Source organism: Mus caroli, chromosome 2 (genome assembly GCF_900094665.2).
Source record: "Mus caroli chromosome 2, CAROLI_EIJ_v1.1, whole genome shotgun sequence".
NCBI lineage: Eukaryota > Metazoa > Chordata > Mammalia > Rodentia > Muridae > Mus > Mus caroli.
Genome location: NC_034571.1, coordinates 145,683,375 through 145,709,046, shown reverse-complemented (window position 1 = coordinate 145,709,046; position 25,672 = coordinate 145,683,375). Strand labels below are relative to the sequence as shown.

At 51.0% G+C, this 25,672-nt stretch overlaps 1 protein-coding gene across 1 annotated transcript in view; it reads right to left on the bottom strand.

Annotated features, from left to right (window-relative positions):
- Nucleotides 1-25,672, bottom strand: part of Efcab8 (EF-hand calcium binding domain 8) — a 69,969-nt gene that overhangs the window by 33,398 nt on the left and 10,899 nt on the right. The window contains exons 7-18 of the mRNA XM_021154642.1: nucleotides 22,807-22,942; nucleotides 21,211-21,316; nucleotides 17,968-18,052; nucleotides 17,020-17,144; nucleotides 14,783-14,856; nucleotides 12,170-12,300; nucleotides 7,447-7,514; nucleotides 6,984-7,135; nucleotides 6,315-6,449; nucleotides 4,691-4,801; nucleotides 2,957-3,184; nucleotides 1,158-1,228 (exon numbers count right to left, since the gene is read on the bottom strand). Coding sequence (XP_021010301.1) covers nucleotides 1,158-1,228; nucleotides 2,957-3,184; nucleotides 4,691-4,801; nucleotides 6,315-6,449; nucleotides 6,984-7,135; nucleotides 7,447-7,514; nucleotides 12,170-12,300; nucleotides 14,783-14,856; nucleotides 17,020-17,144; nucleotides 17,968-18,052; nucleotides 21,211-21,316; nucleotides 22,807-22,942 — 1,422 coding nt within the window. The remainder of the gene's footprint in view (nucleotides 1-1,157; nucleotides 1,229-2,956; nucleotides 3,185-4,690; nucleotides 4,802-6,314; nucleotides 6,450-6,983; nucleotides 7,136-7,446; nucleotides 7,515-12,169; nucleotides 12,301-14,782; nucleotides 14,857-17,019; nucleotides 17,145-17,967; nucleotides 18,053-21,210; nucleotides 21,317-22,806; nucleotides 22,943-25,672) is intronic.

Sequence of the window (25,672 nt, the reverse complement as noted above, 5' to 3'; positions counted from 1 at the left end):
TACATACTAGATAGATAGATAGATAGATAGATAGATAGATAGATAGATAGATAGATAGATAGGGTGGGATTGGAGGATGGGTGCACGGATGCATGGATGCATGCATGGATGCATGGGTGGGTAGGTAGGTGGGTGGGTGTTTGATGTATCTAAACTTCCTTTTGATGAGTTTTAGACTCATTTGGGATCTGCCGTTCCTTTCTTCCCTCCTATCTCCATTCATCTGCCCTGTACCCAGCTCACTGTTGGACTCTGGAACTACATAGCCAGTCCATGTCACATGTTTATAGCCAAGAGAGAATTTGCCTCAGGATGAATGGTCCACTGGGTCTCATCCACATCTAACTTAAATATTTAGATGAGACTTTGGACTTAAATATTTCAGTCGATACTAACCAAATGTTACCCTCAGTACCACCCTGCTCCCCCACCACTAGTTGCTGGCCCATCCCTCCCCCTCCCTCCTGTTTCTGTTTCTTGGGGGAAGCATCAGCTCAGAGATGATCACGTAGCTCAGTCATTCGGGTGGGGGGGGGGGATAGGGGTGGTGATGGTGAAAAGAGCCTGACTTGCATGTGAGGACATTAACTTTGGAGAGCTGGAGGTAGAACATTATAGACTGAATTTTTTTATCCTCTCCAATTCATGTATTAAAACCTAACTCCCAGTGTGAGTGCATTAGGTCAAGCCTTTGGAAGGTGGTGAGGCCACGTGGGCGGAGCCCTCTTCAGTGGAATTATAGCCCTCAATTCTTCTATCAGGTAAATATATAGGAAAGGAAGAGCTCTAGGAAACAGGAAGCGGTCTTCACCAGAAGCCAAACTTGCTTCTTAGACTCGTGTTTAGACTGCCCAGCATTCAGGACAGTAGGAAATAGATCCCCGTGCCTCGTAAGCTACCCGTCGATGGCATCTGTTATAAGAGACTGCAGTAATTCCTCCGCAGATCGATAAGCTGCCTGTGGATGGGGGCTGTCGTTCTTGCCATGGCTGTTAGCAGCAGAAAGCACCTCACCACGTGCTAAGTGAGCAGATGGGTAAAGCGGTGGTTGGCAGCTCCAGGGTAGCGGGTCCCCTGGCAGCTACTGCAGCTGCTCAGAGTAAGAGGTGACACCCAGCAGCCGGACCAGAGCCTCCCCATTCTCCCTTGCTGCTCACGTGAAATTGGTGATTCTCTTACTCCACCCAGTCGTGTAGAACACTTTGTTCATGTGGACAATCCCACTAATCTGTTGGAGAAAAACAGAAAGAAAACAGAGCTCTCGACTCCTGGAGTGCATGGCCTTTGTGCCCAGGTGCTTTCCTAAACGTACCCGTCGGAAAATCAAAACTCAACGAGGCTGAGAATTCCCAGAGTCCAGGCCACTGGCCAGCTTTCAGGGTTTCTGCTAAGTATCTAACCGAAAAAAAGCTAGAGACCATCAAACCTGATATATCTGAAAGAGGCGGATAATGTGGGTGCCTGTGTCCATCTTACAGAAGAGATTTTTACAGAAGAGATATGCACTCACATACAAATGGAAGCCAGTGTAGATTTTCAGTTACCTTCCACTTTGTTTGGGGCAAAGGGCTCTAGCTGGGAACTGGAGCTCACCAATTAGGATAGCCTGGGGGTGGGGAGGGGAGACAGCAAACCTCAGGAATCTATCTGTCCCCACCTCCCCAGTCTTGGGATTAGAAGCCTATGGCTCCACCCTCAGCTTTTTATATGGAAGCTGGGGATCAAACTCTTCCACCAGCTGAGCTTCTCCCTGGCACCCTCACCTCTGGCTTCCTGACCAAATCCTCTTTCTGCACAGGTTAAAGGAAGGGGGCTCAAGTCCCTAAGTGACACTTAACTGCTGGCTTCACTCTAGGCTATATCCATTAACTTTTCCTAGAACCCTAACACGTATGTTCTGCCTCAGGCTGTCCAAATGTTCAGAAATTAGACCAACCTGGACGATAGAAGGATTTCTGGTGATGAGATACAAGCCAGAATGCCTAGGGAGCTTGGGAAACCATTTCCCTTACCTCTGGCAGAAGGGACATATGGCTACCTGTGTCACCTACCAGCATATCAGTGCCCATGCTGACCTCCAGGCTCCCTCCGTCGCACAAGTGCATGTTACACATTTCTAAGTCCATCCTAGCCCTTCTCACTTCCCGGGCTTTCCTCCTCACATACATATTTGTTCTCTTTATAATGGCAAGTTCCATCCCCTTTGGCCTACTCCCTCCCCTCCCCTCCTCTTTCTTCTTCTTCTTCTTCTTCTTCTTCTTCTTCTTCTTCTTCTTCTTCTTCTTCTTCTTCTTCTTCTTCTTCTTCTTCTTCTTCTTCTTCTTCTTCTTCTTCTTCTTCTTCTTCTTCTTCTTCTTCTTTCTCTCTCTCTCTCTCTCTCTCTCTCTCTCTCTCTCTCTCTCTCTCTCTCCCCCCACCGTCTCTCTTCTCCTCTTGCCCCATCTCCTCACTAAGCTCTGTGCTCTCATCTCCTGCCACCTGGTATCTCCACTATTCTCTCCCCCTTCCCTAGCCCTGGCCATGTCCAGTCTGCTGGCCATGTTCAGTCTACTTCTTTCTCTCTCTCTGCTCTGGACCCTTCCAGATGCCTCTGGCTGTTCTCATAGTAAAAACCTTAACCACACCATGAAGCAGTGGTGTTGGCATTTTCTTTACTGTGCCCCTCATATCATACACTTTCAGATAGAAGTGCACACGGGAACCTCCAAATCCAATACCCCCACTGTTAAAAACACAACCCAGAGCTCTGAGGTGCAGAAGAACAATATGCCCTTGCACATTTGAAATACAAGAGCAATTTGCATCTGTGGAACCCTCACTGGAGATGGGTGGACCCAAGGGCTCAGGCAGGATTGAAAGCAGGTAGCCTGGCCATGCCAAGCAGCCTCTCAGACACATAGAACACTGTGCAGCCCAGGGTCCCCAGGAGCCACTCCAGCTAACAGGCCCTCCTGACCTCCACTTTGTCCGGGTTGGGAAAGGTCATCAGGCACTCCCCGGTGTTGTAATTCCACATCTGCATCGTGCCATCACGCAAGCCCGTGAGCAGACACCTCTCCGACTGGTCCAGAGCCATGGCTGTCAGCTCACTTTCCTGGATGCCAGACACGGTTATCTCCATCCTCTTCTTGCCCGTGCTGATGTCCCACACACTCACTAGCCCCTGGAGGCAGCCACTCACCACCTGTAGGCATAGCACATACAGGTGCCCTCACTCACTGAATGGCAGTAAGTACATAGTGGGGCCTCTCCCCTCCATTTCCCCAGCCTCACCCCTGCAACCTGTGCCTGAAAACAGACCTTCCCAGGCTCTATATCACAAAACCGCAGCTACTGCTCTTTTTTTAATGGAATCAATTTCATAAAGCCCCCATTAACTCAAAACTGGCACTTGAGAACTCAGGTTCCCAGGACAGACAGGAGAGCCACACCTACGTTAAAGAGTACACTACGCTAATCAGCTGCTTAGAACTTCATGATTGTGGAATGCCACACACCCAAATGGTCCTGGGCTACCTTGAGTTCCCTTGACAGCCATTCACTGCCCACCTCCATGTCTGAGGAAGCATCTTTCGCCTGCGCTAGCTTAGCAGACCAGCAGCGTTCATTGACCCTAAGTCTGAGGAGGACATCAGATAGCATCTGAGACCAACAGCAGCGCTTCCTACTTTCCTACCCCGCTCCCCTCCCCGATGCTCCAGCCAATATATTTGGGGAAATGCCTTGGCTTAAGGCTTGCTTTCATCCTGTGACTATAAACACTCATGCAAACACTTCAACATCAGAACATGTAATTAGGGGCAACCTAAATCCATGTTCCCAGACCGCAGTAATTCATATTTGGTTTCATACTCATATTCATCTTCTTCCCAGTGGGTGAGCATAGTTAACATCGACACACTCATCACTCTCTCCAGAGGAAAAGAACAGTGTGGTATAGAGAAGATGCATGCCAGAGCACCTTTAGTCAGGACCACAGTGGGAGAGAGAAAGCCAAGCAGAGGACAGGCTCCTGGGAAGAACAGAGGAGACAAGACAGCTGTGGTTCACTGCCTTCATCCTGCTCCAAGGCCTGTGAAGCTGAGAAGAGCTGGGTGTGCTTACAAAAAAAAAAAAAGTTTTGTATCCCTGGAGAGTCCTAAGGCAGCTGAACACAGAGACAGTGATGCTAGGAGCCAGACAAGACATGCCACTGGGAGTGGACAGAGCCTACAGCCTTTCCATCCACGCTCTTCAGAACATTCTATATGCCCAGCTTCCTGCCCACACTGACCCATCTCCTCAGCCTAGGGCATAGGCTGCTGTGCCCTTCCCATAAGAAACGGACTACAGCTTCCTTAAGGTGGTACTCTAGGGTGGTGGTGGCTTACAGGGTGGCAACCTTGAGGGACAGCCCACACCAGTGTCTGTTTCCATGCTAAGAGACCTGCCTGCCCAGAGCTCATCTAAGTGGCAGCTCCCAGTAGGGGTGCTCAGAGGGGTCAGCAATCCAGTGACCAGATCAGAGCTCAGTCAGATTCCATGCCAACCAGTCTGCCAGACTTCCTCATGTCAAGAGCGCTAACCACTTCCAGAGTGCATGTGAGCTAACTGCTACTTGAATGCCCACTCGGGCACATGGAGAGATCTGGGTCCTGATGCTGTCTGTCCCTGGTACTCTTCCCAGCTGAGGCTAGCCCTGCCCGCTCACCTGCTTAAAGATCTTGCTGTAGAGGACTGCACACAGGGGTGTGTTGTGAGTCGTCATCCTCCCTGTTTTCAGGGGGCCCTGGGATTCCAAGTATCCTCTGAGGATCCCAATCTGTGGTGTGAGGGAGAAATTGACAGCTGAGCAGTCAGATAGACTAAGGCCTTGAGGAGAAACCTACAGAGTTTATGACGTCAAGACATCCCGTACCCCAGGAGGTTTCTCAGCAACTCAGAATTCTGTTGAGTCTCCTATCTCACTCCAAGGTCTCTATTTCCAGGCCTGGGATTCCCTTGTGTTCCAATACCCCTGAGGCCCAAGTCCATGGTCCCCTCACCTTCTGAGGGGCTAAATCTTTACTCTGGTGTTTCCTTTGTAACCAGCTTGGCAGACATGAAGATACTCTGAAGAGACCCTTGTGTCTTTCCATCTGGCTATGGGACTGTTGAAACTATAGACTCTTGAAAAAGGAGAATTTCCCCAGGATCTCATGCATGGAGAAGGAAGGATGCCAGCGAGCAGGGGGACTTGCCTCCTGGGAAAGAGCTTCCGTGGAGTTTTAACAACTCCTTAGATCACCTTACAGGATGAACCTGGAGTCCAGACAGTAAGGGGTCAATGGTGGGTGCGACCACACCTTCAGGGACTGTTTAGATACGCACACCCTTGGCCCTCTATTGAAACTTGGATCTCTGCAGGACCTCAAAAATGGAGCTGAGGGGTTTTCTGGACCTTTTTGTCCCTCTTCCCAACATGGCCACACCAAATAAATCTTCTTTTTCTTTTTTCCACTATTCAATTGGCTCTTTTTAACTAGCTTGTTGAGGACCTGACTCAGCACAGATTGTGACCCACAAGTCCAGTAACACTCAGGAAAGCCTCTGTGACCAGTCCAGCCCCAGCTCAGAGGATACTTCCCGTGCCTGTGACTCCAACACATGGCCTTGCCTTTCTACTGAATTAACTTTACCTGAGTGATACACTCTCACATCCCCACAAAGCTGAGGGTTAAATGATGTCATAGCCCCACCCAGACCAGGATGATTGGAAATGAACTTCAAAAAAATGCTAACAGCAAGCCCAGCACTCAGCAGAAATGTTAATACCCACCCTTCTTTTAATACATGCACTGCAAAGGGGGAGAGCCAGCCATGTGCACAGAAAGACATCTGTGACCCTTGACAGAGTGGGCCAGCTAGCATGGGTACGTGGCCTCGGTGAATCTCCTGACGCTTATCCTCCACTGGGCTCCCACGTGGCACCAGGCCCCACCGTGGCTCTAGAGCCAATACTCCCCTCTTGCCATCGTCAGGGTCAAGGCAGACCCTCAGGTACCAGAAAGGTCATAGCTCACAGACACTCTTCCTGACAGTTTTCTCCCAGGCGCTCCCTGCCTTCCTGGGGTTCATGATCACAACTGATGGAGCCAAAGGAGTGTGGAGGGATGACGGGAGAGTTGGAAGGACACATGAGTGGGGATGGAACAGGGGCGGTAGGGGTAGAGAAGAGAATGGGCTGGGGCCCAGCTCTCAAGGAGGCTCCAGAGTCAGAGCCTCACAGGCTCCAGGGCCAGCTCAGCACAGAGCAGACCCTGCCAGCTCTGCCCGACTCCTGGGATGCCACTCACATTGTAGGTGCTACAGATGAGGGTGCTGCTTCTGAAGAAGTAGGCGCTGGTTATGGGGCAGTTGCCCAGGGGAAAGAGCTTTCCGCAGAAGGACTGGAGGCACACATAGTCCTGCAGATCCCACACTCGAATGTTCTGTAGGGGATAGGTAAGAGGCAGGAGGGTCTGCAGGTGCAGCCAGCACCCTAGACCCCGGGGATGCCCCTGTGAGCAAGGCCAACCATGTATAAAGTGCCTGCTGCTGCCACAGCCCTGCCCAAAGAGGCTAAACTAATGCCCCGGAACTCCAGGTCCTAGTGAGAGTCAGAACAACACTCTTGCCTCCACTTTCCTAAGCACCTGTGTCCTGCCTGGACCCCTAAGCTCAGCAAGCTAAAGGCAAAGAGAGCAGGCAGCCCACATCCTACCTCAGGCCTTCCCTTGCTCCCCAACTCCAGGACAGTTCTAGACTACTCAGAGCTGGGCTCTGCCCCTCCCCCCCCCCCGCCCCAAGGCAGCTGGAGACTCGTGGCCACCACTGTGACTCTTCTAGGGCACCTCCCTGTGGGCTTATAGCATAGTGTGAGCCCAGGGACAGGACTCAATACTGGCCAAACTACATTATCCCTGCATAGTGAGTGTCTCTTCCCAGGGAACAGAGATAGAGGTAGTGGGGACAGAGGGTGACACCTTGTCCCTAGAAATGCTGATCAGGATGCTGGCATTCTTGCTGTTCACAAGGAGGTGTGTCACCGATGTCTGGTGTCCCTTCATCAGCCACACAGGCTTTTTTGAGACCAGGGGGTTCCACAGGCGGATGTGGGGGTCATAGCCACCAGTTGCTGGAGTCAAGAAATGAGTATCAGTCATCAGGTCCTACACTGGAACCTTCTTCCAGGGCCAGGTCCCGGACTCCAGCCAGAGTTGGCAGCTGGGGAATGTCACTGTGATCTGTCACTGTCCCTTTCACCCCTTCCTGTCTCCATCTCTGACAGGGCCTGAGTCACCCCACCTCCCAGTGATGTAGATCAGAAGCAGAGGAAGCCAGACAGAGGCCAGGTGCTACAGAGCCTTGTCGTTGGCTCTGAAAATCCCCAGGCTGCTGCCACCTGCACCTCAACTCTGCTTCCGGGGAAACACAAAGATTACCTACCCAGAAAGTTCCTGTCTGGACAGTAGTCAAAGCAAAGAATTCCTTTTCTTAAATTCAGTGATGATAACCTAGGATAGAAAAATCAAGAAGGGAGGCCCCTGGGCTGAGGGAAGCCACAGGGCAGAGAGCAGCAGCCTGGGCCTGGGGCGGGAAGGAGCTCGATGCTCGGTGGGGAGGTAGTCACTATCTCTCCACCCCAAAGAGAGACCCCAGACCAGCCCAGTTGCTCACCCACCGCTGCTAGTAGAGTAGCAGGTACCCAAATCAGTAGCTCATGGGAAGGGAGGCATCCACCCTTTAGGAAGAAAAAGCCCCAAACACAAGCAAGTCTTTCCACCTGTAAAAGCATTTTGCAATGCTGGGCGTGGTGGCACACGCCTTTAATCCCAGCACTCGGGAGGCAGAGGCAGGTGGATTTCTGAGTTCGAGGCCAGCCTGGTCTACAAAGTAAGTTCCACGACAGCCAAGGCTATACAGAGAAACGCTGTCTCGAAAAACAAAACAAAATTTAAAAAGCATTTTGCATTGTTCCAAAAAACAAAGTTAACATGATTACACCTAGCACCCTCAGGCAAATATCTTCCAAGCAGTGTGACACATACAATAACAACAATAATAATAATAATAATAATAATAAAGCAGCCCTGGCCCACTGGCTCTGTGCCCTCGCTCTGTGTTGGGTGTCATCTCACAGGCCACCTGGACTCGCACATGCAATCTTCAAGAGCGCCATTGCCCTGCTGAGCTAAAGACACTAAGAACAAGAACCTAACCTGAGGGCACACAGAGGGAAGGGGACTCTGCCCTGGTAGATAAAACAGGAAATAGCTCAAGATATCCAGGAATGGAGAAGAGGAAGGGCTGAGCAGGGCTCAGAGGTCAGAGACACCCTGACAAGATCCCAAGGCTGTGGGGCCCCACACACAGGCCACCAAACTGTCTAAAGTTGGCTGGCTCTCCTTCACACCACGCCATGTTTGCTCTAGGGCCCCTTAGCCTCTGCAGCAGCTCTCTTTCTTTTCTCTCTTTCTCTTTCTTTCTTTCTCTCTTTCTTTCTTTCTTCCTTTCCTTTTTTGTTGTTTGTTTGTTTGTTTGTTTGTTCAGAACAGGGCTTCTCTGTGTTACAGCTCTGAACTTGCTTTGTAAACCAAGCTGGCCTCGAACTCCCGAGTACTGGGATCAAAGGCATGTACCACCACGCCAGGCTCCCCAAACTGTTTTTTAACCTCTATCCTTGCTTCAAAATTTCAAGAGCACATCAAAGCATGTATTTTCCACTCACTGGGAAGCCAGAGATCTGGGTCAATGAGATGGTTTAGTAAGTAAAGCCTGATGACCTAGGTTCGACCCTGGTAGGAAAGAACCGACTCCCCCAAGCTGTCCTCAAAAAAGGAAAGAAAGAAAGAAAGAAAGAAAAAGAAAGAAAGAAAGAAAGAAAGAAAGAAAGAAAGAAAGAAAGAAAGAAAGAAAGAAAGAAAGAGGGGGAGAGAGAGAGAGAGGGAGAGAGAGAGAGAGAGAGAGAGAGAAGAAAGAGAGCTGCTGCAGAGGCTAAGGTGCCCTAGAGCAGACATGGCGTGGTGTCCTCTGACCTCCACACTAGTACAGTGGTATATGCCAGCCTCCCTGTAATAAATCACAAAGGAGATGTCTCCCTCTGTGCACTTATGTGCCGAGAAGTGTTCTGGAGCAACAGTGACCAGGATAGAAGGACAGAAGGAATTATTTCAGAGTGACTCACTCCGCCAGCCCCTGCTCCTTGCCAGAGCTCAGGGTCACTGGGCTTCCTACAGACCTGGTCTCCAGGAGCAACGCACAGGAGCAAAGAGATGGATAGAGAAGGGAAAGACAGAGACCAACTATGAGGAAGGCTACAGGGGAAGCAACGGACGGCCAGGCAGAGAGGGGGAAACTGAACGAGCCTTGTGGACAGCTTCTCTGAGGAGGACGGTGAGAGGCAGAAGCCTGCAGGGTCATTAGAAACACCTAAGGGGAGCGCCCAGGGAGAGGCGAGGCTTCAGAGCCAGGGAAGCGCTAAGGGCTAGCAGGAGTGGTCCCAGGCAAGGTAGGTGGGGCCTGGACTATGAAGGGTTCATTCAGGGCCCCAGCAGGAGGAGATCTGCAGATGGCTGTGTATAGGGACAGGAGCCAGAGGGGACCTAGTGAGCAGTGACAGTGACTTCAGAAAGGTAGCAGTGGAGGTAATAAGCAGAGAGAAAGGAGAGGAAGCAGGGTGGGGCCCTTCACACACTCCACACCAGTTCCTAGAGCCCCAATCCCTGATCCTCTACCAGCCACTCCTGGCTTCAACCATGTCAAGAGCTCAGGTAAGACCAGCTACAATAAGTTGGTCCCTCAAGGCCCTCTGGGAAGCTAAAGTGGACTTCCTTCATAGGGCTCAGGTTTGGCAACTTCAAGTCTTACCTACAGTGGTTATTCTGCAAGTACAGGAGACAAGCCGGAAGCCAATAGTGCCACCTGCTGAGCAGAGGTGGTATTGCACAGTGTGTGTGTGTGTGTGTGTGTGTGTGTGAGAGAGAGAGAGAGAGAGAGAGAGAGAGAATGAATATGTGTAATACATCCTCTAACCTATCCCAAAATTAAATATTCCAACCAATTAGTATGAAAATGCAATTTAAAAATAGATTATTTTAGCCGGGTGTGGTGGTACACGCCTTCAATCTCAGCACTTGGGAGGCAGAGACAGGTGGATTTCTGAGTTTGAGGCCAGCCTGGTCTACAGAGTGAGTTCCAGGACAGCCAGGGCTACACAGAGAAGCCGTGTTTTTGGAAAGAAGAAAGGTGCTAGGAGTGGTGACACATGCCTTTGATCCCAGAGCTCAGAAGGTAAATTAGAGGCCAGCCTGGTCTACTTAATGAGCTCCAGACCAGCCAGAGCCACACAGTGAAACCCTGTCTCAAAAAATACAACATGTTTTAAAAAGAAAGAAAGGAAAGCAAGCAAGAGAAAGCGTGGGCTTTAGCTCACTGATGAAGTACTTGCCTAGCAAGCACAAGCCCTGTGGTTTGGTCCCCTGGCAACAAGGGAAAGACAGACTAAGAAAGCCAAACATAATGGCTCGTGCCTATGATCTCAGTGCTCAGGTGACAGGAGCAGGGATCCCAAGTTCAAGGCCAGCCTGAGCGACACAGCAAGACTCTGCCTCAAAAACCAAAACAGGAGACAGGGAGAGGCAAAGAAAGAAAAGCAAGAACACAGCCGGCAGAGAGCAGCAGAGGACCTGGGGCAGGAAGGGGCCTAAACTCTGGACCTGCGTATCTAGAGAGGGAAGATGAGACAGGTAAGAAGGAAAAGAGATCAGAATCAGCCTCCAGAGACCACGGTGAGGTGACCCTCTGGCTTCCTCCTGCCATTAAATGCAATAAAATTAAAATTTTTAGCTAGGCAGTGATAGCTCATGCCTTTAATCCCATCATGCCGAAGGCAGAAGCAGGCAAATCTCTTCGTTCGATGCCAACCAGGGCTACACAGAGAAACCCTGCCCCCTCCCCCCCAGAAAAGGAATCTAGAATGAAAAAATTATGTTGGAACTGTCTCAAAGAATAAATGTGCATTCGCATGAGGTTTTCTGCATCATGGCTTGCTTTGGAAGAGAAGACGGGCCTCTTGCTAACCTAATTAACTTATTCTGAGGTTGATGGTTTCTGTCGCTTGTTTTTACTATGTGGTTCAATATGTGCCACACAGAACATTATCCACTCAAGGCATCCCTGAGGTAAATGAGGTAGGCCCTGGCTTCACCCTTTCACGGGTGAGAAAACCGAGGGCCCCAGAGTGAAGTCACTCGCTCTCGCTACTCCAATCAGAAATGTTGAGCCCAGCCAGTGGCACAGGCCTGAAATTCTAGACTTTGCATGGTAGAGGCAGGTGGATTAGAAGTTCAAGACCAGCTCAGGTTACATGAGATCCTGTCTCGATGTCCCCTTCAAAAGAGAGGGGTAGGGAGAGAGGGGGAAGGAGGAAGAGAGAGAAAAGACAAGCCATGCCTTTAGTCTGCCTACTTAACAAATGCTGGGGTTGATTTGGTCTTTGTTGTTCATTTTTTATTAAATGGGTGGATAAAACAGACCTACTGGAGCCTGGCAGGTGGCTCAGTGGGTAGAGTCCTTGCCACACAAGCCTGAGGGTCTGGGTTTGAATTCCTAGAAGCCATGGACAGTTGGGCGTTGTAGTGCATATCTGTAATCCAGTCTTTCCACAGCAAGCTCTGATGCCGAAACAGGGGAACCTTCAGGAGCTCACAGACCAGCCAGTCTCAGAGATACAGTGGTCAACAACAAAGAGGCCTTTTCTCAAACAGTGGGAGGTGAAGACCAATAGCCAGGGTTGTCCTCTGATCTCCATATGTGAACTAAGGCATGCATTCCCCCCAAGACACACACGGGGAGGAGAGAAAGAGAGAGAGAGAGAGAGAGAGAGAGAGAGAGATGAAAGAGGCCCTGTTACCCTTTTGCCACTGGTAGAAATTCCAGAATCATTATTAAACAGAGAGCAGAGCTAGGTCCCACATCCACTGTCAGCCTAAGGAGACACAGGCTGCTTCCTGGGACCTAGCATGAATGAGCCTCAGGACATTGCCGTGCCGAAGAGACACTAACCCAGAGGCAAGTCTTCTCTCAGCAGGGTTAGCTGTGTGTAGCAGGGGGAAGCAGATCTGTTTAAGGCTTGCCTGCCATCTACCTCCCTCAGCCAGGTGCTCCTTACCTGGGTTTCTCAGGTTCTTTGCCTGGCAGTATTATCAGCACCAGAGAGGACTTCTCGACGGCTGAACACGAGGCCACGATATTCAGCTGTGGGATGTACTTGACCTGCTGGCACCAGTTGGGGTGGAGACCCTGGCAGAGAAAAATGGCTGTAGCAGGAGACCTCCTGGGGACAGTCAAGCTCCATATCCTGCCCCTGGAACATGGTCAGGGCCGGTGCCAGATAGGACTGGAGGTCACAAAGTCTATGGCCCTTGCCTTAGTGACCACAGCTTGGGCAAAGTGATGTGGCCCAAAGTCCTGGCCAGGTCTCATGGCCAAAGTGTCTGGCCCATCCCTGTCTCAGAAACTACTTAAAAAACACCAAGCCTGCTGTCATGTGGACTCCTGATTTTGGTTTTTTTAAGAGTCTCTTAGATTTAGAAGCTGAAGAGACTGGGTCATGATAATATCATTCTCCCAAGCAGGGAGAAAGCGTGAAGCTGAAATCAAGGGTGCCTGGGTCCCAGTCTGTCGTCTACTGACTACCTCCACTACAGAAGCCTGCATGTCTGGGTCCATTCCCACTCGGTATTTGTCAGAAGGGGGCAGAATACACACTCTGTCAGGACTATAGTAACAGAGATGGCACTCGGAGAGCAGAGAGGGCCGGCTGGCCCAGGCTCCCACTGCCCTCTGTGCAGACAAGAGTTTTTCAACTTGACACAAACCCTAGGAAGAGGGAGCCTCGGTTGAAGAATTGCCTCCATCAGACTGGCCTGGGGGACCATTTTCTTGATTAATGATTGATGTGAGAGGGCCCAGTTCACTGTGGGTGATGCCAGCCCTGGATAGTGGTCCTAGACTGTATAAGAAAGCAGGCTGAGCAAGTCATGGAGAGCAAGCCAGTAAGTAGCACCCTCCGTGGTTCCTGCCTCAGCTCCTGCTTGAGTTCTTACCCTGACTTCCCTCAATGATGACAGTGATGGAGTCCTGTAGGCCAAAGAAACCCTTCCATCCCCAAATCGATTTTGCTCAGTGTTTTATCTCAGCAGCAGAGAACAAACTAACAGGTCCACATTCTAGCCCTGGCTAGCACCTGTGCTTAGCCTTCCCATCTGGATAGACTGGAAACGAGACTCTAGACTGGGACGAGAACCGTGGACGGTGAACAACAGGGATGGGACAGAAAAATGAGATTATCAAATACTCAGTCATGCAAGCCACTGGGTTGGGTCTTATGCCACTCTTTCCTCCAACATCTGTCACAATAATAGAACCTAAGCCCGGGCACTGGATGAGGCCTGGGATGCTTAGTAACACCAAGGGTAAAGGACTTCCAGATGAAATGACCACGGATGAAAAGAGGAGGAAGGAGGCAAGCGTGGGGGTGCACGCAGCAACCCCGGCGCTTGAGAGATGGGGGTAGAGGGATCAGGTGTTCACAGACAGCCTGAAAACATGAACCCCAGTCTCAAAAAAAAAAAGGAAAAAGAAAAAAATGGGGGAGGGGGACTAGTGTGAGTAACGCTTCCTGTGAGGCTCCGGTTCCGTGCCCATTCCTCAAGTGTGTCCCGCTCAGCTCTGCCCTGACAGCCCCATTCCCTCATTCGTTCCTCAAATGTACCAGGAGTCACTGGGCCCTGGGCGCTGTTCAGGAGCTGGAGACAGGACAGAGAGCACAAGCCACCAAGCCCCTGTCCTGGAGGATCTGTCGCTGTGGAGAGGGTGACAGGACAAAGACAATGGGTAGAGACTTCAAAGCTGGGACTTAACCTCTTCTGGGGACAGGGCTAACAGCACAGGCAGCAGCAAAACATTAGGGCCTGAGGTAAAGGGATGAAAGAAAAGCCAAGCAGAAGACCTCTGCAACCCAAAGCAGCAGTATGTGCTAAGGCCCTGTGTAAGCAAGGGAGACTGTCTCAGCCACAAACGAAAAGAAAGAAAGCAGAGAACAAAAGAAGATGAGGATGTGGCTCAGTCAGTAGAGTGCTTGCCTAGCGTGCACAAAACCCCAGCCGGGTTCAATCCCTGGCACAAATGGGAGGGCACATGCCTGTAATAGCAGCGCTTGGAAGATGGGGGCAAGAAGATCAGAAACTCAAAGCCATCCTTGGACGCATAGCAAGTTCAAGGACAGCCTTGAATACGTGAGACTGGACTCCAGGGAGGTGGGAGGAGAATGAACAATGGAGCAAGTCAGGGGCTTGACCAGCTCGTGTCTGACTCTCAAGTTAAAGACTCGAGATGACTTCAAATATGACAAGAAGCCTCTGGGGTGACATAACTATACTCTAAGGCAGATTTCCTCTGCGTGCTGAATTAGCTAGCACTGCATGGAGAGAAGAGAGTGGGGAAGCCAATCAGCAAACCAGCAGCTGTCCAGATAAAGGTTACATTCTCTGCCTGGAGGAAGCCAACAAGGCAATGAGATTCAGAGCTAGCCCTGGGGCATATACACATATCCTGGGCCACCCTAGAGATATGTGGATAGGAAGCAATAGCTTCCTGCACTCTGTCCTTGGAGACCAAGACCCCAAGGGCTAAGGCTGGGCCTAGAGGGCAGATCCATCTGGGGCATTTATTTTTGAGTAAGTATGTGGATGATTACAGGCTAAGGGAAGACACAACTTACCTTCATTCGGAAGCTTCTATACAGAGGAGCCTTCTCATTTAAGAGCTTCTTCAGGGAAACAGTGATCCAGTGATCTGACAGGAAAACGGCCAGAGTGCTCATTAGCAACCTCTCCTCTGCCAGTTTAGATGACATCTTCACTGATGGGCATCTCCCGTTCCCGGAATGCCCGCCAACCAGGCCCTCCTGGGAGCCCCATGTAACATCATGAGCTCTCTGATGCATGTACCTGTTCCCCTGCTACCCAGCCTTCCCCTGCAAGCCCACAGTGCAACAGTGACCAGGGTCCATGCACTCTCGGGTGCTGCCATCTGAACAGGCTGGCTCGCCAAAAGTGAGTTCCAGAGAATGAACAGAGACTTCAGGCTGTCTTCACTCTGAAAGTGACCCGCTGGGGGCTTGCCATTGTGCCTCGGAATACATGGCCTCCTTGGCCAGAAAGCAAAAGTCCCAAGGAGTACAGCGTGCACACATGTATCATGAGCAAGTCAAACATGCCGTGCACCCCACCCACCCACCGACTGCCCTGCCCTTGTGAAAACACCCAGTCAGCAGCTGATGAGCCCCCAGGAAGAGCAAATGATAGAGATGGATGAGTCCAGGGGACATTTGTTGGGTCAGCAGCTGTTCAAGGAAGTAGGTTAGAAATGCTGGTCAGTTTGGCTTTGGGTCTGAAAGAAATTCCCAGGGACCATGGAGGAAAGACACTGGAGGGGATGGGTGTGGGGTACAGGGGAATCTCTACAGGCGTAAGAGGAAGCTTGGGGAAAAAAAAAGTCCTCAAGCTGGGGAGATCACTCAGTCTATAAAGTGCTTGCTACACAAGAAGGAAGATCCGACCTTAATCCCCAGAGCCCGCAAAAAGCACACTTGTTCCCAGAGCTGGGGGGTGTAGAGGGGCGGGCTCCTGGAACTTGGTGAGCCCAGGATCCTACTAAGAGGTCCTGTCTTAAAACACAAGATGGACAGTCCCTGGGGAACAATACCTGTGGATGGCCTCTGCTCTCCACACACATTTGCACACACACACATATGCATAAGCATCCAGAAAACACATGCACATATATATGTGAACGTGAATACACACAAAAGAAGCCCTGAACCAGATGAGATGCTGCTTGTGGCTGCTAACATGGGAAGCTGCAGCCTGACAACGTATACGGCCATCTCTCCCACTAAGCTATGAGGCCCTGGGATGCACTTTTTTGTACCCAACACTTATGTTATACACCCTACTGCAGAGCCAAAAGTTAGGTGTAGTTGTCCCTGCACGCATTTAAGTAAGGAGACTAAGGAGCAGAAAGGTTAAACAACTGGCTTCAGGTCACACAGAGGTAGCTCCATACTTCTTAGCTGTCTGTTCATTCCCTCTCACATTTCACCAAGTCTTCATGTTTGTTCCCAGCTGTCAATTAGTAGGTGGCTGGGAAGGGGTCTCACCCAACATTCTAGCCTAATCTTGTGTCTTCACCACTCATCAAAGAGATCACCACAACCCCTAAGCTAGTTTGTGCAGGGTGGCACAAACATGATGGGGACATGGCAGCCACCAGGGACTGACGGGACAAGGACAAAATGCTAGCTGGAAGTGTAGCTCAGTGCTACAAAGCTTGTCTTGCAGATCTTAGTTGCCACTCCCCAGCCTCAGGGTGTGTGCAAGTAGCTTCAGCTCACTAAACCTCTTAATGGGCAGTAACAAGTCACCAGTCCCCATGGGTGGAGATGACATACCAAGAGCTCAGCAGGCAACTGCTTATTCACCATGCTGCCAAGCCGGGTGGTCCCCGGGCTCCACCGCACCCACCTGTGGTCTTCCCAGCCTACTTTCACCCATTCAAAGATAGCTCAAAACCAGGCAGAGCAGAATCCCTCTCACCGCCATCAGCTAGGGCTCAGAGGACAGGAGGCATGTCCCAGGGTCCCAGCCTAGCACTGCATTTTCACAGGATGAGAAGGCTCCACAGCCTTCAGACCTCAACTGCAAAAGCTCCCACCTCACAAGACGATCCTCCAGCTCAGACCCTCTGGCCTTCTCCCCTAACCCCAGTGGGCAGGACCCCCTCTGAACTCCAAGGAACCTCCTTCCAGAGATTCAAAGCAGGGACAGGGAGGACAGAAATGCTCAGAGACCATGGGCCAACTTAGTACCCACATCTACCCACTCCCTGGACCTCTGCCCACACCTTTTACCCATGCCTACCCACTCCCTGGACCTCTGCCCACGCCTTTTAGCTAACCCCATTTGGAGGTCCGGGGAAGGATTTGTGGGTTGAACAGCCCACCAGCCACATTGTCAGAGATGAAGATGGTGGCATTGCCCTTGGTGTCCCCATAGCAGAACACAGCTTTTTGAAGGTCGGTCCTGGGGAGACATAAGGATAAAGCATGCATGTTAAAGGCAAGAGAAGACTAATCTCGGTAGAAGAAGGTTGTCCTTTCATCAGAACAAGAAACAGCAGCCTCCCCAAGTGAGTGGAGACTGTGCCAGGTCACTGAGTACTTGGGGTTTTATAGGGAAGAAAAGGGAGCTTTGGGGGTAGGAAGACTTTTGTCTGCAGACCTATTCTCTGCTTGCCTGAGCTCATGAAGAAGGTCCTCACCATGCTGGCATCCTTGCCAGGAGCTCTCCTGGGAGGTCCTGATGACACATTGACCCTTACCATTCTGCTCCTAACTGCCCACTGACAGGCCTGACAACATCAGTGTATCAGATATTCCTGCATGGAGTTTTTCAGGCTGCTTGAGGCATTTAGGCTATTAACTCTTCTGCCTGGCTCTTGTGCCAAGGCCCTGTCATCTTAGGGACAAGGACAGTTCTAACAGACTTCCAGCTTTGGTCTGGATCTCAACCCCAGTGCCAACCATACCCTAGTCATCACTGAACCAAACTTCAGGTTCTGTTTCAACCATTTTTACTTCCCAGAGACCTCAATGCAGCAGAGTGAGCCTCTGCTAACACTGGGTCGATAACAGGATAAGAAAGGGGCGGGGGAGGGGGGTGAGCAAGCATAATTCAAGAGTAGAGTGACTGCAAGACCCAGGGAGAGAATCAGGGAGGGACAATATAGGAACAGCATGGCAATGAGCTCAGAACCAGCTCTCCTAGTGCCTCCCTGGGGCCCCAGCCCCCTTCCCAGTGATGTGGTGGCTGCCAAGATCCTGTACCCATCTCCTGTGAGACTCACCAATAGTCCATGACCATGACACAGCTATCCAGATCAATAATGGTGAAGGCCCGGATACATTTGTAGCCACCAATGTCAAAGAACTCTGGGAAAGAGAGAAGAGAGGGACATACAGAGCCAAGAGTAGTGTTCCAGGCTCGGGAGGTACCTGGAGGTGGCAAGCAACCTCCCAGGACTCCCTGCCATCTCTCCGGCTCTGTAGCATACCCCACCCCAGCCCCCACAGCAATAAAGGCAGCAGACCCAAGCACAACTGCTAACCAAGCCAGACCCCACTGCAAACTACCCTCTCATCCCTACTGCATCCAGAACAAAACTCCAGTGCAAATCTCAGCCTGTAAAGTCCTACAGTCTCAGACCCTCCACAGCCCATGCTTGGTCTGAAGCCCCTGTCCAGTCACCAGGCTCTCAGCATGCCAGATTCTTACTACTGTATACGCATCAATGTCTTCCACTTCCGGGTCCTGCTCTGCCCACCTTGAATACCTCCCAGAACCCTTCCAGACCACCTCCATGACCCCTTCTTAGAACGGCCTCTCTCCCTCTTCAGCTAGGCCTGCTGACATTCTCCCACCTGGCTGGCTGCCTGTCAATCTCCCTCACCACCTCAAGTTTATTTCTCATTTATTTGAATATGGGAGCTACCTGGCCTGGCCTGACAGCTATGTGAGGGCAGGGAGCATGTTTGTGTAGCAACTGTGGAATCCTCAGCACCTAACACAGCACCCAGGACTCTCCTCTGCTGAGTGATCGTGGCTGTGATACACAAATAAAGGAACAAGGGCCGAGCCCTGCTTATGTGGATAGCAGGAAACTTCTGGTCCCTAAGACCTCCACTAGTCCGTGTGCGTGTGCGTGTGCGTGTGTGTCCTTTTAGGTGTTCAGAGAAGATAGAAACAAATACATCTCCTCCATGTCACTCAACACACCTTATCAGGGCTAGAGATAGGAACCCCCTTCCCTCAAGCAGATCAGAGACCAAGTAAGTTCATGACATTCAGGTGTATAGGAAGAACAGACTATAGAGTGGCTTTGTGCAGGCTCACACCATCTCTCACTGTCTGGTACCAGCCTGCCAGACTTTGATCTTCTGAAAACATTATTTTCATCTGAAGAGGTCAGCTCAGGGCATTTGGAAAATTCCACCAAACCCCAGAGCATAAAGACCCCTCCCTTCCTGGGAGGGAGAAGAGGTCAATGGAGCTCCCCTTCCTTCCTGGATTACATTCCTCAGGAAAACCGCAGGGCAGACCAACCATTGGCCACCTACAGACAAGGGAAGTCCTTGCCACCTCATCCCCTAAGGATCAATCAGTTTAAAAGTCATACTTTTCTGCCAATTACATTGTGCCTAGTGGCTATTGCTCTATTCTACCCCTGACAACTGTATAAAAACTGACCAAATGGGCTGCCCGAGGTCACCACCTCTCCTTTGGGTGCAGGATGACCCCAGCACACTGGAACAATAAATTCTTGCTTTTGCATCGATCCCTGGCCTGTGTTGTTCACTCGGGGTGGTAAGGGGGTGGTGATGGGGGTCCTGGTAGCTAAGGCTCGTCAGAGTCTTACACATCCTTTCCAAAACCTTCCATGGGGCCCTGACACATAGATGCTCCTGGTAAAAGCCCCTTACCTTGGAAGTCTTGCTCCTCCTGGCAGCCCTGGCCTCAGGTCAGTCAGTCTAGTGAGGCGTGAGGCTGAGGAGCAGCCTCCCATGTTTGAATGACAGGCCCTCAAATGTCTGCTTCCTAAAGGGCCTAACCACCCAAGAAGGGATGTGGAACACAGAGCAGGGCTGGCTGGGCTGAGCTGCATAAGTCAAGACCCATGCTGGTATCCTTCCACACTTGCCTCTGGCCTTGACCAAATGCCCTGAGCAAACCACATTTGTTCGGTTCACAGAATTTGATGGCATGAAGTGATGGAGCCAGGCCCTCAGGGGTGAGAGTAAAGGGAGAGGCCACCAGGAATCATGGGTAGCAGTAAGCTCTAACTGTTTAAGCCTTTGCCTATGACTGGATGTATCTGGATGTGTCACAGTCTGTCCTCTCAATTAAAGAAGCTACTGTGTGCCAAACAACTTCACACATCCAATCACTGACCCACACTCACCCTCGAGATACAGAGCATTGGGCCTTGTTTTCCCTCTGGATAGACTAAGGCCCTCGAAGGTAAATAGCTGCTCAAAGTCACAGCCCTACTGAGTGGCAGGACCAGGGTTAAAACCTGGGCACTGGCTGTTTCAGCCACCCTCCATCCTTCTGTTTAGCTCTGCACCATGGGCTGTGGGTACACACATGAATGTCCTCTCCACGATGACCTGGAACATGTGATCAATTGGACCCTGTATCCGCCTACCCACTTACCCACTGCTGCTAAGCCTCTAGGTGGCACCAGGCACGCAGGTATGGATGTGAGTGAGACAGTTGCAGTCCCCACTGGCCAAGCTCCAGTATGGAGGAGACGGCAGGCATCAAGCGCTCATCCTGACAAAGACCACACTCTGAAGGGGCGTGGCAGGGAGAGGGCCTTAGCTTGTGCAGATTTTTTTATTTAAGAGGCGCCTGACTTGGCAGTCAAGGAAAGCTCTCTGGAGGAAGTAACACTTGTGTTGGTTCAAAAGAAAAGCAGAAGCTGGGGGGGGGGGGTGCGGGAGGTAAGGCAGAGCATACACACTGACCCATCAGAGGAGGCAAGACAAGGTCACAGCAACCTCAGCATGACAGGAGGAAGGGTCTGGTCCAGGTAAAACAACAGACAGCAGGGGCCAGACCTTCCTCGCCCTCCTGGGCCACACTGAGGATCCTCCCCCGTCCTGTGCTTTGTTGGCGTGAGGGCAGGGAGACATTTCAAAAGTCCATTTGTAGCTAGAGGGACCTTCAGAGAAAGTGTGCTAAGCAACAGGAGGCTTCGGTGTTATTCCAGTGACAGCTGAAGGTGACCTGGGCTAGAGGCAGCAGGAAGCAAGGCGTAGAATCAATCAGTCTAGAGAGACTTGCATGCGCTGTGGCTTAAAATTTGAACTCTTCAAAACTTGTAGACATTCAGCACTCACTGAGAATACCTGCCTACAAAAGCGGTCACCACCACAAGCGACTGGCACCCAGTGCCTCCTTTTTAAGGCCTCTCTAGCCAACAAGTCCCAGAGGACTCCCATGCATACTCACGGTTGCTCAGCCAACAGGTCTGCACCGCTCGCTAGAAGCCAAGGGCAGGCCTGAAGAGCACCGGGGACTCACTCACCTATCTTCAGCTCAGTGGAGGCAACTGCAATGAGGCTCATGTTGTGCAGATATGCCACGTCGATAACCCACATCTGCTGGTGGCCGTACTGCTTGGACTGGGAAAGCTGGTAGAAGAACAGAGGAGGCTCAGGCCATGGAAGTTTGCTAGCAGAGTGTACAGGGGGCAGGGATCTTTCCTGCCCCGTAAGACCCTGGAGCAAGCACAGTCCTGACATGAAACCTTATCTCAGCACTAAAAACACGGTCTTGGCCATACTCCTCCAAGCTGTTCCCTCATCTGTAAAATGGGCCTAACTTTCATGATCCCAGTGTCTTAAGGCCAGGCCCGCCTCCAAAGTCTTCCATTTGCCTGACAGTGAGCATTCCCCAGTGGGTATTCACCAATGGACCTGGGAGCCCTACCCTTGCCAATATCTAACCCCAAACCAGCTCCTCCAGGAAGAATCTCCAGGACTCTCAAGACTTCCCAGGAAGGCTTCCTCGGTCTCTCCAGCCTCCTTAGGGGCACAGAGGTAAACCATGTAGCAGCCACTGCCAAGAGTCTGGGCTAGCAACACCTCCTTCCATCCATACACATGAAGAGAGAGAGAGAGAGAGAGAGAGAGAGAGAGAGAGAGAGAGAGAGANTCCTTAGGGGCACAGAGGTAAACCATGTAGCAGCCACTGCCAAGAGTCTGGGCTAGCAACACCTCCTTCCATCCATACACATGAAGAGAGAGAGACAGAGAGAGACAGAGAGAGAGAGAGAGAGAGAGAGAGAGAGAGAGAGAGAGAGAGAGAGAGAGAGAGAGAGCATCCAGGTCTCTCCTCCCACAAGGACCAGCCCTGCTGCCAAGTGTAAAGCACTGTATGGCTACTCAGGTGTGAAACCCTTCACAGTACTGACAGTGCCCTGCATAAGCCTTGCTGGGGGCCCTGGAAGACAGGCCTTTCCTTATTTGCTGCAGGATACTCCACTAGCCTGGCAGCATCAAATGCATAGCAGATTTGCCTGAATGGGTCATCCCTTACTACACTAGGTCATGAGCTGACAGCAGAAAGTCCACAGTGTGTTGGCCTGTATTCCTTTGTACTAACTGAAGGCCTCGACCTGCTCAAGCATAACCCATGTCCTATACCATCAAGTGTCCCCACTGCCCCGAGAGAGGCTACTACTCCAAGACTCCCTGGGCAGATGAGGTATTAGAGACATCTTGGCCAGCATCCCACAGCTGGTGGGTGGTACAGCTGGGATTCGAACGCTGGGAATTGGACCCCAGAGCCCAAATACCATGAGCATGACTTCCTGCCTGATCCAGACAAAGGTTTCAATCAGCAGGACTTAGGGACAGTAAGTATGAGTGAGGCTGGGATAATGCTCACGGATATAGGGACCCCAGGGACACACTCCTTGGATGAACAGTTTTGGGGGTGCCTAGTGGGCATCCAGGCTAGACTCTGCTTAGCAGATGACAAGTGTGAGCTCCCCAACCCCCGGGGTTAAGTCACAATTTTGACCCAAGCCCTGTGACTCCAGGGTCTGGCTGCTCAGGACAAATCCACTCAGGGTGCCACAGTAGAGGCACTCCACCATCCCCATGAGTGTCCTACTCACGTGGAAGGATTCCAACATTGAGAAGGTCTCAGACCAGAACTGCAGGATCCCATCTTTGGTGACAGTCAGGAAACACCCCATCTTTTTGAACCGTTTGGTTAAACATGCCACTTTTACAACCTCGCTCCCATGGTGCCTGCAGATGGTGAGAAACACGCAGATACGATTCAAAAAGGAAGTATGTGCATGAACTGAGAGCCACGGAAGAGGTAGGTCAGAGGCCAGTGGGGGCAGCTACACATGTGCACGTGTACACGCACACACACGTGTGCACACACACACCAAGAAACTGTAGGTGGCTCCAGGGGACATGGAACTCTGTCCCTTCTCCAGATGGACTTCCACTGGCCACAAAAAAATATACCCCAAATGGAGACTAAGATGTGACTCGGTGGTAGTTTGCCTTGCTATGTGAAACCTTGGGTTCCATCAAAAACAAACCAACCAACTATGATATGGGACGAGACGGAATCCAGAGCAGATCCTGAGAAGTGAGCAGACAGGTTCCCAAAGTTTCTGTCACAGGAGAAACAGCCCACAGATGGCCACCAGGGTAAGCTGTGACAGTCACCTGAGACATGACACTTTCTAGTCATCGCTCTCCTGCTCTGGGGTGAAGAGGAGTAGGATCAAGGCAGGAGTAACCCAAGGGGCCACGAGATGTTAGGCCTTATGCACCCAGATCTTCATGGCCAGGATACTGAGCGCAGTGAACAGTTCCAGGGCAGGCCTGGCCTTGCAGGCTGTTTCCCTACAGCAAGCCCCAGTGCTACCTGCCAGAGGTTGCTTTTCTGCCCCCAGTGTTGGCAAAGCAAGCTGGCTCCCAATTAAGGCTCCCACTCTCTATTTTCATCTGCCCATCTTAGATCAGGGCCGGGCAGGGCAGGTTACCATCTCACTTCCAGGGAATTGCATCTCACCCAGGCCCAGCAGAGCTAGAACTAAATACCAGTGCTTTCAGCCCACCCCCAGGGCATTTTCCAAGGCTTGAAAATTTCCTAAGTTGACCTGAGGCTTAGGGGGAACCTGAGTCACTGTGAAACGCAACTCCAGCTCATTGCTCCCTGCAGGTCCACTGAGGGAAGGCAGGGCCCGGTCCCCTGCCGTCGGCTTCTTTTTCTGTACTGAAGGAGACCGACATTCTCAGCTAGTTCTCTTTCCCCATCACTTCGACTCTGACCCTTCTTTTGGGACCAAAGGCTGAGGATTAGAGAAGTAAGCCGTGAACCTTCCATGGGCCTGGGAACGGCATTTTAGGGAAGTCTGTCTCCCCATCGTGTGGTGACTATGCCTCTTCCTTACTGGACAGTGAAGGGATCAAAGGGGGTGGTGTGCCGGGGTGTGCTCAGCTCAGATCCAGTAATGGAGAGCTGGATTTTAAGAGATACCCTCTCATAAAATTAATAAAAAATTGTTTTGCTATTCTGGCTACTTTCTCTATCAGGTCCGAGAGGCTTCTGGGTTTGTAAGTTATAGAAATGAATCAGAGAAAATAAGGAAGAAATGCCCTGAGATTTTTTTTTTTTTTAGTTGTTGTTGTTGTTGTTGCAGATTTTAAACACTCTTGAGATCTGAAGAAACAGAAAGACCAGTGAAGGAGAAGGTACATCAAGCCAAGTATTTATTCATGTCAAAATTACAGTTATGAAAACTCTCATTATTCATATTTAATTGGCTACTCCTCAGTTAACTGCCAGCCATGATTCATTTACAAGCTACCCTTCTATGATCTCCACGAAACCTCCTTCTCCACTAAAGCTCCAGCCTACCTGCCCAAGGCAAAGACAGCCTCTAGATCTAGCTCTTCTGTAGCCTGCCCTGTCCCGAGGACAGCCACCTACAGCTTTCTTTGACGGACCACAAACATGGCTCACCAAACTGCACTACACAGGAGTCGACACCCCAGCCACACACCCCAGGCTGCTAGTGTTCCAACCCGGGGTGGTTCCAGAAAAGGAGAAAGAGTCCACCAGGCATCCTGGCTAAAGAGCCCTGCCTTGCAGTGGGACAAACTCTAAGCTAGTGGTTCTCAACCTGTGGTTCTTGACCCACTTAGGGGTCGCATATCAGATATTTACATTATGACGGAGAACAGTAGCAAAATTACACTTCTGAAGTAGCAACAAAAGTAATGTTATGGTTGGAGTCACCCCAACATGAAGAGCCGTGTATCAAAGGGCTGCCGTTAGAAAGGTTAAACCACTGCAAGCCAGCAAACCAGTCCTTGTCCTTAGGGTATCAGAGGGAGAAATGCCCACAGGGGAGACAGGGCCACGGCATAGAAAGGAAGAGATTGATGAAAGCTGAGACACGCCATTCCAAAGCGTGGTGCTTTGGACTGTTGAGTATTTCCGACTGAGGGCATTTGAGAAGCAGTTGGTTTGGGCTGTAAGATCCCAGGTAAGGGCAATCTTTTTCTTTTTCTTTTCCTAAACATGGTGCCGTGTATACCAGGCTGGTCTCCAACTCATCCTGTAGTGGCGGGGACCCTGAACTTTGGGTCCTCCTGCCTCTGTCACTAGGATGCTGGGATTGCAGGTGTACACCATGACTCTCAGCAACAACCTTACTTCTGAAAGGCCAAGGATGCAGAGGGGAACAGGGATGGATGGGCTGGCTAAGTCAACTCCAGTTCCTGTGCCTAACCCCTCCCTCCGTTGCCCTGATTGCCCCCAAGGCACTGGGGATTTATCTCAGTTGGAGGAGTGCTTGGCTAGTACACATGATACACACCTATAATCCAAGCACTCAAAAAACCAGAGGTAGGACGATCAAAAGTTCAACCTACCTGTGGAGTTGGAGACCAGCCTGGGCTACATGTCTTCTCAAAGAGTAAGTAAGCCATTTTCCCATAACTTTCCACTCT